At 43.1% G+C, this 15624-nt stretch overlaps 1 protein-coding gene and 1 pseudogene across 4 annotated transcripts; both read left to right on the top strand.

Annotated features, from left to right (window-relative positions):
• Positions 1-292: 292 nt before the first annotated feature.
• Positions 293-3561, top strand: LOC125544809 (kinase C substrate, heavy chain-like protein). Of its 3 annotated transcripts, none has more exons than XR_007299715.2 (7): positions 293-504; positions 582-695; positions 1219-1314; positions 1435-1620; positions 1706-1813; positions 2677-2743; positions 3243-3561. XR_007299715.2 is itself a non-coding variant. In XM_048708575.2 (6 exons), the coding sequence occupies exons 1-6, from the start codon at positions 360-362 to the stop codon at positions 2679-2681; spliced, it is 654 nt and encodes a 217-aa protein (XP_048564532.2). In that variant the 5' UTR covers positions 294-359; the 3' UTR covers positions 2682-3080. The 3 variants fall into 3 exon arrangements, 1 of the variants encoding a protein (XP_048564532.2); XR_007299714.2 differs by having other exon boundaries at positions 3240-3561; XM_048708575.2 differs by lacking the exon at positions 3243-3561 and having other exon boundaries at positions 294-504; positions 2677-3080.
• A 146-nt stretch (positions 3562-3707) lies between these two features.
• Positions 3708-7539, top strand: LOC125544811 (large ribosomal subunit protein eL20-like; annotated as a pseudogene). Its single transcript, XR_015619227.1, has 3 exons — positions 3708-3991; positions 4084-4278; positions 4511-7539. The product of XR_015619227.1 is annotated as a large ribosomal subunit protein eL20-like (transcript).
• The last annotated feature ends 8085 nt before the right edge of the window (positions 7540-15624 follow it).

Genomic DNA, 15624 nt, shown 5'->3' with positions numbered 1-15624 from the left:
CATGATTTAGACTAGTCACAAGGGGAGTAACTTAACTAGTAACATCACACATTTCAATATAAGATTGCTTATGTGGCAGCTAATTAATGAGGAGAGAGAGGTTTGTGATAACTTAGCTAGTTACTGTAACATCACACATTTTAAGGCATCTTAAGTCTATAGCCTAATAAATAAATTTTTTCATGATACCATTCGGATGTTACTATCCACTATGGAGATAGTAACATAAACTAGTAACATCAACAAGTTACTACTCTTTACTCCCCACCATGAGCAGTCTTATACCCGCCCGGATCCAAACGGACTCAGCGGATGAAATGCGTAATTGGAGTTGCCCTGACTCCTAGAGATCCGGACCAATGGAAGGTCGCATCCAACGTCTGATGACGCCCCGACAACAAAGTCGTCGCCTGGTCTCCTCCGCCGCTCCCGCCACTCTCCTGCTCCTACTCCTCGCCGGCGCCGCCGACGCCGTGCCACCGCTAGTCGGAGTTTCTCCCCAGGGTGAACGAGCCAGATGCCTGTGCGCCCCTCCTCCGCATCTATTTCCTCCTCTCATCCTGATAAAATTGTTTCTGCAGACGAGGCGTACTTCGCGCCGCAGGTGATTGCCTGCAGGGACGGCTCGGGCTCCTTCCCCAGGAGCCGGCTCAACGATGGATACTGCGATTGCACCGATGGAACCGACGAGCCAGGTTTTTCCCTATCTGCCCTGGATTTGCCTGAACTTGACTGCGAAGTCCCCAACTGTGTAGATCTGGTCGATTTTGCTGATGTGATTACGTCTGATTGGAATGTCGCGGTTAGGTACTACTATAATTGATTAAAGCAGGCCAGCTTTTGTCTTGCGGATTTAGTTACGCCAGTTGAAACTGCAATTCACCAAACTAAGTGCAAGAGTGAAATGCATAACTTTGACAGTACTTTGCAGTTTATTTTCTGGCAGTTTAGGTCAGTATGAGCTATTAGGCCAGCTCTAACTACTGCAGATCTTTATGCATTACACTAGTACCACATGTGCACATTATCAATTGCGTTTTTTGTTGTTGGGCTAACTGCAATTGTGGCAGGCCTCGCTGTTACTTTTCCTGTAGTTCTGAATGCTCACTTTAGAACACTCTGCCAGACAACAATTTTTCCTCTTCACTTGATGCTAACAGCATTGCCCAAGATATTCACTAATGTAATGTTGTCATTCACATTATTTGCATTATACAGGCACTTCGGCTTGCCCAGAAGGCAAATTTTATTGTACAAACATTGGAGATCTTCCTCGTATCTTGTTCTCTTCGTTTGTGAATGATAACATTTGCGGTATGCTATTGATTTTGCAGACTATCATATCATGCTCTTCCTTTACTAGTTTGTACTTAGTATTTACTGGATTCTGTTTTGTTAATAGCAGAAATTTTGATACTGTTTCTATGTTTGTAGATTGCTGTGATGGAAGTGATGAGTATGAAAGTGGCATCCATTGTCCGAACACATGTAAAAAGAGACATGATGCTGCCGAGACAGACAATGGTGTTAGTGAGCTGTCAGTCGCACATTTAGGTGGAACAGACATAATTTCTAGTAAACATACACTTGACATAGAAGATCTTATCCAGAAGCTAAGAGGTACTTTCCCTTCAGAATGCTAGTTGTAGCTGTTTCTGGAGCAGAATATGTTTTTTATACGTGATTTCAATTGTCCTGTTTACAGGATTAAGAATGGCTGCAGTTATTGAACTGGGTCTTGTTGTATGTATTTTCGTTTTCTACTTTGCTCGACGGAGCACTCGGGCACGGAGGAGACAATATATTTTGAAACGTAAGTAAGCTTTGGCCCCTCCAATTTATAACAGTGTGTTCTTTCTTTCTCTAGTACCCTCCGATACATATTTATTGTCACGGCTTTAGTACAACTTTGTACTAAAGCTGTGGCAATTAATATGTATTGGAGGGAGTAGTATTTTGTGAAATAACGTAAAGTGTAAGCTTCTTATCTTGTTAGAACAAAATGAAGGAACATGCAGGATAAGTGGCATCTTCTATTTCTCTCTCTCGAACAGACGCGCATCAAAATGCCTGTCGCTCTATATTAGAAGAAGAATGTCATGAAGGCGCAAAGCAGTTCCTACCACACCAGTGGCATCTACCATGCGTCAACAAAAAAACCGTTTGAAGACTAACCTAAACTAAGACGAAAACAAGAGAAAAAAACTGTTCATGAGGGTCTGGACCCGAGAGGTGTGATTGTATATCCACCCGCGTCCCGCCCAAGTGAGTTAGGCTGAACATGATAACATAATTAATATACTAATTGATTTGTTATTCAGCTAAGCTGGTTTATATGTCCTGGCATTTGAGTGATGCTTTATTATTAGTAACTTCGCTGTCATTCAGAACTATCTTTTGAGATTCAGGGGATATTTGAGTGTTGGGTACTGTTTTGAGGAGCTTCAGTATTTAGCTTGAATGACACCCTAAAAAGGACCCCTCATCCAAACACACTCTTATCTTATGATCTAAGGAACTACTACTTTCTACTTTAATCCAGTTCAGCAGTAGCAAGCCTTTGTTATCCTGTTGGAACCTGCTACAACTTGCAAGCACAGGACAGCAATCTTATATTCAACGCATTGTGATGAAATATTCTTGGTGGACTCACCAAATTAACCGTGTTATTTTCAGGTTAGAAAAGTTTTAAGCTTCTAGGGCTGATCGAGAATTGGAGATGGGAAGGTCAGGCATCCACAAGGTTTCTACGAGTAACTAGCCTACACATCTGCTGTTAAAAAGAAACTAGGCCAGGACAGTCGTGATTTATCCATGCAATATTTTCTGTCCGACCTTCCTGCCGGTAACGCCAGTTCAGTGCTTGTGTGTATATTAACTTACTATTGTGTTCGTGTGTTGTTGGCGATGGCATCCATAGGGTGGCTGTGGTGCTGTTCGCGGTAAGAGCATGGTTAACAATACAACCAACAATCGGTTATAAGGAGTTGCCATGTACATCAGTAAATTTTAAATATGTACTACTTTATTAATAATAGTTGGCCTACTTTACAACCTCACAAATTGTCCTGAGGCTCGTACTGCAGCTGACTACTAATGAACAGTTTGCTTCTTTTCTCTCTCCTCTTTTCACTACTCCAACTAAGCAAAGATAGAATATTTTAGTCCTTATAGCCTGTTTATGTCATCTTATTATACTTGCTCTAAGTTTTCTAGGTTGTATCTCTGTCTTGGTGTAGCAGTTGCAGCCGACACAAGGAGCCAGTCAGCCAGTGGCGCTTTGGCCAGCCCCGTAGATTGTCGTCTGGCGGATTGCGACTGTTATCCTAGGGCAGAGGGAAGGCTATGAAGTTCCGTCCGTGCTTGTTATGCGAACTGAAGTTTTGACTGCCGCTTCTCTTACCTTGATCGCTGCCTGTTTTGTCTTTGGGGATCGATGCATCATTGTTTGTTCTCGTAGGTGCATCAATCTTTGATCACATGATGCTTGCCTTGATGTAATGTCTACGGTGGTGTAAGAAACTCTGGCTGATGGTAATGCGTAACCTGTTTATTATATCATCACTCTAACCACGGTACGTATGACAATATTTCATCCGACACTGAACCATCGCCCTTGATCAAACAGTATCCAACTTCACACTCTTGCATCGGTAACTTCACCTTTTGAACCTTAAACCCTTTCTAGAAACGAAATCACCTCATGAGAAAAAGAAAAGAAAAGAAAAGAAAAGAAAAGACCTGCTGGGCCTTTGGGCTTACGATGATATACCCACCCCACAATGTTCCTGGCCCACTAGGGTTTTACGCCTCGTCCTTCACCCGCCTCTTCGGCCTCGTCGCACTCTGCTTATAATCTATAAATCCCCCCGAACCCTAAACCCTTTCGCGGCGCCGCCGCCGTCTCGGAGCATCGCACGGCAGCAAGCCCATCGCCCCCCACCGCCGCACGGCGACCTCAGCAACTCCGGCCAGGATGGTCGCGTTCAGGGTGAGCTCCTCTTTCTCGTACGCACCGCTATCACGGGGATTATTTCTCGTCGTGTGATCTGAACTGACCATTTGGCGCTCGCGCCAGTGCAGTTCCACCGGTACCAGGTGGTCGGGAGGGGCCTGCCGACGCCGACCGAGGATCATCCCAGGATCTACCGCATGAAGCTCTGGGCCACCAACGAGGTCCGCGCCAAGTCCAAGTTCTGGTGAGGACATGATTCAAATTTGGAAGCCTCTCGAGAATGCGTGAAGAAGAGCAACGGCCAGATCCTCGCCTTCAACGAGGTGAGTTCTTCTTCCACGCTCATTTTAGTTTACTCCCGTGGTTGAATCGTACTAACTTGGCAATGCCATTAGAAGGATATCCGAGTGTGAGATCGTTGTTAATTTATTTGCATTAGTGTACCACCAACTGTTCTCGTTGGTCAAAATGCTACATGCGTCTGCTGTAAAAGAATTCAATCAATGGCTTCTAGTGCATGTCTGGCTTATAGTGTTGCTTTTGTTCAATCTGTAGATTTTTGAGAAGAACCCCACCACAATCAAGAACTTTGGTATCTGGCTGCGTTACCAAAGCAGGACAGGATACCACAACATGTACAACGAGTACAGCGACACCACCCTCAATGGCGCGGTCGAGCAGATGTACACTGAGATGGCTTCTCGCCACTGTGCTGCATCCAGATCATCAAGACAGCCACTGTCCACTCCCAACATCTGCAAGCGTGATAACACTAAGCAGTTTCACAAGTCAGACATCAGGTTCCTGCTGGTCTACCAGAAGGTCAGGCCACCAAGTAGGAAACTGCAGACGACCTTCAAGGCCTCAAGGCCAAACTTGTTCGTGTGATCTAAGTCATCCGTCCATAACCTGTAAGCCCGTCCGTTGTGAAGTACTCCCTCCGTTCCTAAATATAAGTCTTCTAAGAAATTTCAAATGGATTACAATATACAGATGTATGTAGACATTTTAGAGTGCAGATTCACTTATTTTGCTCCGTATATAGTCATTTGTTGGAATCTCTAGAAAGACTTGTATTTGGGAACGGAGGGAGTATACTGCTAGTTCATATTAATATTATCCATATGCAAAATGTTTTTTTCCTTGATTATAGATAGCAGTTCCATGCAATGGCCTTTATGGGCTTGACAACACTTGTTTAATCTGTGTAACCCTTTATGGGCTTGTCAACACTTGTTTAACCTGTGTACATTTTTGGTTATATGACTGCCTGAGATGGGTACATCAACTCCCTTTTCCCTCTATTTTTTTGTTTGTTTTTCTTATATAATGGCTGGGACAAATCATTTGCCAACTAAAGATTGTAGTGATCTGGTTGAAATTGTTTCTGGAATGTACTTTGTCATACATATGTGCTAGTCTCATTGATTTGCATAATTGGACTTGGTTTCCATTTTTAGTCATGTTGCTATCAGCAGTGATATTGTTCTGTCATATCCAAGTAGTGATATTTTTTAGATACTTAGGTTTTGAACATCATTACAAATGTTCCAGTAGTTAGCATGGCAACTTTGCCGAGGTTACCAACAGTTCATTTGGTTCCCTCTTTTTCCCTGTTGCCAAAATCATGCCTGCTGTTGGATGTTTTAATTATGTTCATTAACCTGATGGTTTAATGAATGGGCATCCATGCCAACACTTACAAAATATAAGTTTGTATTTATTTCTTTTTAATTATCTGCTATTCTCCCAATCATAGTTTTGGATCATTATATTGTGGGGCAACTTTGCCGAGGCTGCCAAGATACAGTTTGGTTTCCTCTTTTTCCCTGTTGCCTATATCATTTGTCGATTGTTTGCTCAAGCTCATTGACCTTATTAGGTTTATGGTATGCATACTTGCCAACATGCTTGTTAGTTCCACATTGACTATAAACTGTAGTGAAGAATGTGTATTTTTGAAATTCTGCCGATATATTTGAGTTTTTGTCACTTGATCTCATTTATCATTGGGATCTGGTGAGGCAACTTTGCCGAGGCTACCAAGATGTAATTTGGTTTCCTCTTTTTCCCTGTTGCCTATAACATTTGTCAATTGTTTGCTCAAGCTCATTGACCTTCTTAGGTTTATGGTATGCATACTTGCCAACATTTAGTTCTACACTGACTATATACTGTAGCAAAGTATGCGTATTCTCCTAACTCTGCTGATATATTTGAGTTTTTGTCACTAGATCTCATTTATCATTGGGATTTGGTGAGGCAACTTTGCCGAGGCTACCAAGATATAATTTGGTTTCCTCTTTTTCCCTGTTGCCTATAACATTTGTCATTTGTTTGCTCAAGCTCATTGACCTTCTTAGGTTTATGGTATGCATACTTGTCAACATACATACTGCCTATATGCTGCAGCGAAGGATATGTATTCTGCAGTTCCAAACTCTGCGTATGTGTTTTGAGTTCTGCTCACTAGGTCATATTTATCACTGGGACCTGGTGGGGCAACTTTGCCGAGGTTTCCAAGATATAGTTTGGCTTCCTCTTTTTCCCTGTTGCCTACATCGAGTTGCTTGGTTGCTTGAGCTCATTGGCCTTATTTGGTTTATGGAAGGCATCCTTGCCAACATCTTCTTGCGAAGTGTTTTGCCATACCTTTTGTTACCTGAAGTGTAAGTTAAGTTCATGTGGTTATGACTTATGAGGCAACTTTGCCGAGGTTTCCAACAAATAGTTTGGTTCCCTCCTTTTCCCTGTTGCCTACATCACTAGCTGCCAGAATGCTCTAGCTCCGTGACCTTCAGGTTATGGCAGGCATCCTCGCCGACATCTTTTTTATCTGTAGTTTTATCTAGTTAAAGTGCATTTGTTGCAAGGAGTAGTTGTTAGTGTTGAACTGATTTGGTTTGACTTGTGACTGAGATTATCTATTTAAAACAAGTCCTTTTTGGTTTTAGTTTTGAACTAAATTGCTAGCAATTGTTTTTATGACTAACTTTCAGTGGCGTCGTTACTCTTCCAGCTTGCTTTACTGTGCCGGATGGACTATTAATCCATTGGGGGATCTGATGTGTTTTGCAATTAGATAATTTGCCTGTTCTTAAGGATTGCCATTACTATGCCAGATACGATTTTGCTGCTGCATGTTTAAAATTAAGTGGCACCTCCAAATGTTGTAATACATTAGTCAATTGGAGATGATGGAAGGATCCGTACAGTCCTTTGCACTTCACTGCTATATGGTTTATATTGCCTCTGAACTGGAAACTGGAAGCGCAGTTTGAAATGAAAATAGGAACTTGGGAAGGGAAATATTATGAAAGTAAATCAGTCTTAACAAAAATAGCCGACCTCTGTGCCGTGTCTCACAATGGCCACCACCAGATCGAGATGAGTGAACATTTATGTTAAGGGTGTTACAATTAATTATGTGGATAATCTCCACGTTGTAATTAGGAGGCAGTTAGCCATATGCTAACCGTCGCATCTTTCTCTCCCTTCTCTTCCAAACGCCGCGTCCGGTGGGTGCGTCCCCTCAGGGGATATGTAATGTAAATCATCATCAATGAAGAGGACAGTTGATTTCATCCTCAATACGTTATCAGCACGCTCTACCACGAGCAAACAAGAGGTAAGCAGCATGGCCGTTGCGCTCACCGGCCTCCGCGCCGTGCAGCCTCTGGCCGTGCCCGCCCGCGCTCCGTCGCCGTCCTGTGCCCTGCAGCGCCGCGCAAGTGGCCGCCCGGCCTCCTAGTTCACGCTCGTCTCCCAGAAAGCGGCGGCTCGCGCGGAGACGCCTCTCCCACGGCATGCGCGTGGTACCATCGCCATCGGCGCTGAACGCAGCGAGCATGCTGGCCGTGCATGTGTTGCATGCAATGTATACTCCGGTACAAAGGAAATCCATCAACATGGATAGACCATGATCCGAGCCCTTGCTTGACAGCGGGATCCCGCACACGGCACACCATGCGTGTGCGTGTTGACGGAGCCTTTGCTCCGCGCTTCGTTGGGCGGCAACGCTCCGCCCTGCGCACCCTCCGTGCTGCCCCCGGCCTTTGCGCCATCCGGCTGCCCCGGCAGGCCTCGCGCCAGCCGCACCCGTGGCCACGCGCCGCACCCTATGCCCGGCTAACCGGCTTTCGCGCCGCGCCCGCCCGCCGCCGCCCCATGACCGCGCCGGCCGTGCGGCGTGCCTGTGGCTGCGCTCTGCCCAGCCGCCCGGCCGTACCACGGCCTCGGTGCCGTTGACGCGCCCCGCGTCTTTCCGCCCGGCTGTGCGCCGCGCTGCGCCCGCGCCCGGCCGTCTGGCCTCCGCCAGGCTGTGCCCGTGGCCGGCGAGCCCGAGGGGCGGTGGTAGTTGCAGTAACTGCACCAGAGAAGACAGGGAAATCTTATCCCTTCGCCTTTTTGCACTAAGATCCTCCCATATGCAGGAAATGGCAAAATAGGCTGAAACAGGGGTTAAATCGGTCCTAATAAGAGTACTAATTACTAGTATTTACCTGTTTTAGACCCGTTGTTTCAAATATTTTTCTGTTGAGTATAATGCTCCAGAAATTTAAGATATAAAAAATTTCCATGCCTATAAAGGTTGAGATTATTTATATCTATTATTTGCAATTGAGATTTTGAATCTCTTGCAAAGATAAATTCAGTACCTTTGGAGTACTGTTTCTCCGTTGAGTACAAGGTATTCCGGAATGTTTCTATGATGTATCTATTTCCATGTTAACCACATGTCGAGATTAATACGTCTATTTGCAATTGAGATTTTTAATTTCTTGCAAATGCAGAGGCAAAATTCTTAATGATTTCTTCAAATTGATGTATTGAGATCACAAGGTAGTGTGTAGATCTACTGCTTTGCAGATTATCACCATTATAGTTAAAGCCTATATTTTGTCATTTTGACATTATGATTGCTTAACAAAGTGCTCTCCCACATATTTTATTATGTCGTGACATAAGGCATTACGAGTGAGTATCTACTGATTTCATCAGATTATACTCCCTAGTGCTGTGAGATCTACTTCATTTTGGAGATTATATTCAAATGTCATACTTAGCAATTTGAGATTCACACTAATGGTTTCAAGCTAAGTTCTTGAAATATCCATTAATTTTGCAAAATTCATTACAACACTGATCATGATGGTCTTTAATTTACTATTTGTAAATTAATTATCTCTGATTTGCCCCTATAAGTAATAGATGGCTAAGTAATTTGAGGCTCTTGCCTTCAATGGCTACAACTTACTTAAGCGGGTCATGGACATCAAGATCAGTCTTGCCTCCTATAGGATAGCGCGTGCAATCCAAGCCACGCCACCGGGACGCAAAGGACCACAAGGGTAATGGTTTGAAACTCACTTTAAACCCTCAAACTGACACCATCAAGCTGTCACGAGACCCTATGAGCACGGAGAGCATGATGGTTGAATATGCATCAACCGACATGTTTGGAGACTATACATTTAGTCTCTTAGTCTCCTTGGTGATCTATTCATTTATGTCCATTTATGATGTTCTAATAAGAACATGATTATTGTTGTTATCATATATTGTATATCACAATATACTGTATCAGCACTTTGATACAAATACATTTGTATGTATTCTATATATCTGATAGTGATTTTCATATTGAGAATCTTCATGTCTATATATAGATTTCTACGGGAGTCAATCAGATGAAAAATGATATGTGCCTTGTGGACATATGCACCACAAACTTTATACTCACGGAAGTCCAATGTTTCCACTCTCATTTAGAGAAAGGAGATATTTAAATCGCTAGACGCGATGAGGTATTTGTTGGCTCGACTCGAGTCATATTTACAATCTCTGTGGGTACTCGAGTAACGTCAGGATGCTTTATCGCTTTCGGGTTTAACTCGTACCCTCTAAACTATAGAGGTATCCGTCAAAATGGTTTCCATAGCGAAACTTATGATGACAACAAAGAGAAATAACTTCTCTTTACCATATGCAACAGATATGGCAAGCACATTCTGAGTATCATCTGGATTGTACTACACATACGACACAACCCGTAGCACATGTTGTGTACGAGATAGTTTTTCAGAATGTCTTGTACATGACAAACTTGGCATACTCGCCTTGGTCATCGAGACATTGGGTTGAAACCGAAACTATCAACAATTCCAATAGTTTATGGTTATTATGATGCTAAATTTTAATACCATTTGGATTTTGTGTGCACTACAAGTGACACAGGGAAGCTAATTTTAAGACTCGCACACCTTAAAGTCTACGCTGAACCACTCAAACTCCTTGAATGCATCAAGTCGAGGTAAGTGGCTCTTCCCAGCCATTGAGTAGACTATTCAGATATTCCATGGTTTTAAAAGACATATCTACATGACGGTCTTAAGTGTGTTCTTTATTCACACGAAACCATTGGCTCATTATCCTGACATCGATTTCAAGCAAATTGAATGGATAACATTGCAGAATTCTCCTTGAGGGCCTTCTCTATGGCTTTTGGATTGAAGTTTAGTAATTTATCCTAATGTCTAGACTCAAAATGGTTTGGTAGAATCCTATCCAAAGAGTTAAGATAATTGCATTATCTTTACTTTGGAATTGCAACTTGCCAACTTTACGTTGGAGTCATGCAGTTTTACACGCTCATGACAGAACTGCACAATATTATTCCCCTCTATCTTTGATATGTGGATATCTACCAAGTATTTCCTATCTGCGGTAATTCGATTGCATACCGATATCACCACCTGGCATACATCATTGGCCCCTCAACATATAGTTAGGATCTATGTGAGGAATAACTGTATTTCCGTCAATACCTCAAGCCCCTCGCATGGGAGTTATTCAAGGCCAGTATACTAATTCAATGAGGAACATTTCCAGGCATTAGGGGGAGATTTCAAGTACCATAAAGAATGCCAGGAAATTAGTGGAATGTTCAACACATTTCTGCCTCAAATCCACATACTCAAAGATCTGAACCATGTGTTCAGAAGATTTGCAACACATTGCAAATAACCTACGAGATTTATTTACTGACTATAAAGGTTTCACACAATCCTACAATCCTGAAAAATATGTCCGAAAGAGTGGAGGTACCAACTAAAACCACTCAACTCCCCGTTCAAAGCAACAGGGGAGAAGTACGGCAATAGTACATCAGGATTCAGCTTCTCGCAAGCAAGGATATCAAGGCCTGTGAATCAGTAAATGCAAGTCAACTTCATGTTGACCGACACCTGATGGGTAGTATACACCCAGTGGATGGGAAACCTCCACCAACCTAGGTCATAATGCACAAAATGACTGGGACATCGAAATACCCGACTCAATCGCATTGGGAAATCGCGAGCAGTCACTATGGGTAACGATATTTCCATCAACTATATATTGATATATAGATTCTGGAGAATCATATAACCGGAAGTCTACAATTGTCGACATGCATTTCTCAACTAGATTGCAAAAACCTTTCAAATGACTCAGATCCAAAGACCATGGCTATGGCAAAGTGTGAACAACACTCGGACTAAACTCAAGCAAAGGGTATAATCTAGGTAGAAATGATCTTGCTCAATAATGAGAAGGTATTCATAAGTAATACCTACACCAGTTTTCTTCTGGAGATAGAATTGAGAACAATGAGGTGGTGAAACAAAGAGCAAGTATTGTAGCACAAGGGTTCACGCAGATACCCAACTATTCTCTAGAGGTGAAATCTCTTTCCGATAACTTATATCATTGGCAGTACAAAATCATCTATCTGTGCAGTTGATAGATGTAGTGATTACATATACATGTGGATCACTAGATTCAAACATAGATGGTTCCCGATGGAATCTCAATTATGAATCGACATACATTGTGTAAAATTAGTAAGTCACCATACGACTTATTATTGTCAGTACATATGGTAAAACTGACGTAGTGAGATCCTTATACACAAGGATTACTCCTACAATGATGATTATCCATGTTTGTGTCTCTGCAATGACGACACATGTAATCATCTAAATGACGGGGTTTAAAATGAAGGATTTTGGTAAACCAAAGTACGGCTCGTTACTACAAATTGAGCACCTTCATTCATACATTATGGTATACTATGTTGTCTATATCTATAATATATTAGAGAAATTCATTGTGGACAAATCTTATCCATCTATAACTCTCATGGTAGTTCATTCTCTAGACGTAGAGAAAGATCTATTTAGACCAAGAGATGATGAAAATGAGATATTGGGACTCAGTGTTCCATAATGCCATTGGATCCACCAAACACAATTGGTTGGTACTCAAAAATATCTTTAGATATCTCCAATGCATCATATCTTGTCCTGGTTTTTCAGTTTCACAGAAATGTGAACACCGATATCATTGGATACATTGATCAGATCCCCACTATGTCAGATCGTAGACAAGCTTAGTGTTCCTACCAGGTGTGGTAGCCCTCTCATGAAGAGTCTTCGAAACAGACCTCGTGGCTACATTCACCAACAATTATCTCAACGATAATGTGTCTTGTGTTGCCCGGATGCAAACAGGTTACACAATAAGCAATATCGCTATATTGCATATCTTGCAAGTTAAATCATGTGGCTGATTTATTCATGAAGTCTCTACCAACTTTTCACGGAATTGCTATGTGACGGCTTCGAATTTTGCAAGAATCAGGGGGATGATCTTCCTGAATTGTTCCTGTTCAATGCATTATATTATACTCTTTTTCCCTTCATGAGTTTACTTTACAGGTTCTCATAAAGGTTTTTAATGAGGTAATATCAACACATGATCATATGCCATACTTTCTGTTTTCCCCACTGGGGTTTTTAGGAAAGTATATACGGCATATTTATTGTTCTCTAAACTCTATGGATTTTCTCATATTGAGTTAAAAGAGACAATAACCATTATATGTTGCGTCATTTTCTCCTTATTTTTCCCACTGGGTTTGAAGGAGTTTTGGCAACATATAAAACACTATACTCCTCATATTTTTCCCACAGGGTTTTTGGGGGAGTCTCTAATCAAGATGATGATTCTGCATGAACAAGTGTAGATTAGGGGGAGTGTTACAATTAATTATGTGGATAATCTCCACGTTGTATTTAGGAGGCAGTTAGCCATATGCTAACCGTCGCATCTTTCTCTCCCTTCTCTTCCAAACGCCGCGTCCGGTGGATGCGTCCCCTCAGGGGATATATAATGTAAATCATCATCAATGAAGAGGACAGTTGATTTCATCCTCAATAAAGGGCAATGCTGCTCATGTTAATCACAAACAAGACAAAGCGACGATAATCATTGAAACTCTTGCTGACCTATTGAGAGGAAAATCACAGCTAAAAAATATGGGTCATCAAAATTGCAGCTGATTGTCCTCCATCGTGTCAATGACTTGCATATTATTAGTGTTTATTGCATCCTGCCTTTGCAGGAGATAAGCCAAAGTTTTTGTTGTTAGAACATGTGTGATGATGAATTTTTCTTTGTCATCTATGGATGTGTCGTGTCCATCTTGGAACTTTCCTTTATGAACCAGCTTATGTCTGTCCCACCATAGATACTAGTGGTTAAAGCGATCAATTCAGTTACATTTTGAAATCTCAAAATAGATATGTTCTAGTCTGGCATAATGAGTAAGAATTCAAGTATTGTCATGATCAACCATGATCAATAGCACAAGCTTTGTTAATCACCTCATGCATCTCCAACTTATCCCAAAAGTTATTGGTGATCTGAGTAGAAGTGGCTTTCCAGATATGCTTGGTTTGGTTGATTGCATGTATTCGAAATGAAAGAAGTGTCTGAAAGGTTTGCGTGAGCGATATTAGGATCACACCAAAGAGGCAACCATCATAGCTGACATCAAATCACTTGTGGATTTGACATCTTTTCTTTGACATGCCTGGTTCTTATCAATGTACTCTAGTGATCTATGTTGTTCAAGAGACTTATAATGGGATGCTTCAGCGTGCAATTACACCATCAAAGGGCACAACTAAGTAGGGTACTATCTTGCCCATGGTATCTATCCTCTATGGGCGGCATTTGGGAAGACTACCCGAGCCTGATGTATGAAATAATGTGTCTTTGCACAAATGCAAGAATGTGCTAGGTAGGATGTGGAGAGGGTATCTGGAGTGCTCCAAGCTTGTTGGAGTAGTGTTTATGGAGTTGCAATGATATGGGAATTGGAGAAATTATGTCAGCTGATGACGTGTTGTGTAATTTTGCACAACATGAAACATGATTACGGAAGATGGGAACAGTTCGCATGCATCTTAGAGCAATTCTGAGCAATATTCAGACGCTTTTGAAGGTAGATTTCCATCTCTTCTTAGACCCCTTGTCTAGTGCTCACATCTCTATTTGTTCCATCATTTGATTATTTATGTGAGAGAATCATATGTGCTCTTGAAAGTTGGTAAAAAAAATCTTTTCAGGAGTTCTTTGAAGTGACTTTCCTTTGCTTGTTACTCCCTCCGTCCGAAAATACTTGTCGGAGAAATGGATAAAAATGGATGTACCTAGAATTAAAATATATCTAAATACATCCATTTATCTGACAAGTATTTCCGGACGGAGGGAGTACTTTAGAAGGATGTATGTCTCCTGGATGGTCAGGAATCACTCGAGATCATTCAAGGTGGGAAAGAGTCAAAAGAGTTTATACAAGGATTGGTGATCACCTTCTTCGTGAAGATCAACCTTTGTGGTATTGAGCCATGGTGCCATAGATAGACAAGATGATTCACATGATTGTAGTGGATTGATTAGTGGTCGACCTTGCCAAGATCTTAGTGGCCTTATGATTTTATCCCCAACACCAGTGAGGAGTACGATTGCGCCGACAATCCTAACAATCGGGAAACCATCCCCATATTTGTTGTGCTGTGTTTGCGGTTCCTTCTCTCTATATTATTTACTTAGAGCATCTCCATTCGCGTCCCCAACAAGATCCCTCAGGCGACTTTTCAGCCGCCGAAGTAAAAAAATCGGCCCAGCCGCGCCCTCAAGGGCCCAATTTTCGCCGGCTCGGGGCGAAATTGTCGCCGGCGGACCCAACCCGAACCCGGCGTGCTGGGGCGGCGCTCGGGGGTGCCGGGCGAATCGTTTTTGGCGCGAAAGAGCCGTGGGACCTCCTTGCCAGCGACTCGTCTCGCTTCTCGCCGCTTTGTCGTCCTTATCGCCTCGTTTCCCATGGCGAATCAATGCCAAAGCTGCCGCGCGCTGCTGCGTCGGTCAGCCTCCGCCATTGATGCCTCACGGGTGGCGGAGTGAAGGCGTGACGATGCGCGTCCTCGCGCATGCCACGCATGCGCGCGGCGCCTCCGCCTATATAAGCCGACCCCCAGCGCGCCGGTGGCACGCACAGAGTCTCCACCGCCGACGCGCCCTCTCTCCCCCTTCCTCCCTCTCCCTTCGCCGTCCCCAGTTCAAAGAAATGGTCGAACGATTCCCAGGCGACGGCGCGGCGGCGAATGGCTTCGGCTGCCGCCACCTTCATAAGGACGAAACTCGGCTCCTCTTCGAGGTCAAGTACCCGGTCCCGCCGGACATGCGGGTGCCCGGGGCATGGAGAATCAGCGCCGGCAGGGTCCCGGTGCCACCACCGCCCACCGGGGCGGCGTGGCGTGCGGAGATCGCGCGTATCCGCG

This window comes from Triticum urartu, chromosome 3A, assembly GCF_056163025.1.
Source record: "Triticum urartu cultivar PI428250 chromosome 3A, HENAU_Tu73, whole genome shotgun sequence".
NCBI lineage: Eukaryota > Viridiplantae > Streptophyta > Magnoliopsida > Poales > Poaceae > Triticum > Triticum urartu.
This window is presented reverse-complemented; position numbering and strand designations above follow the sequence as displayed.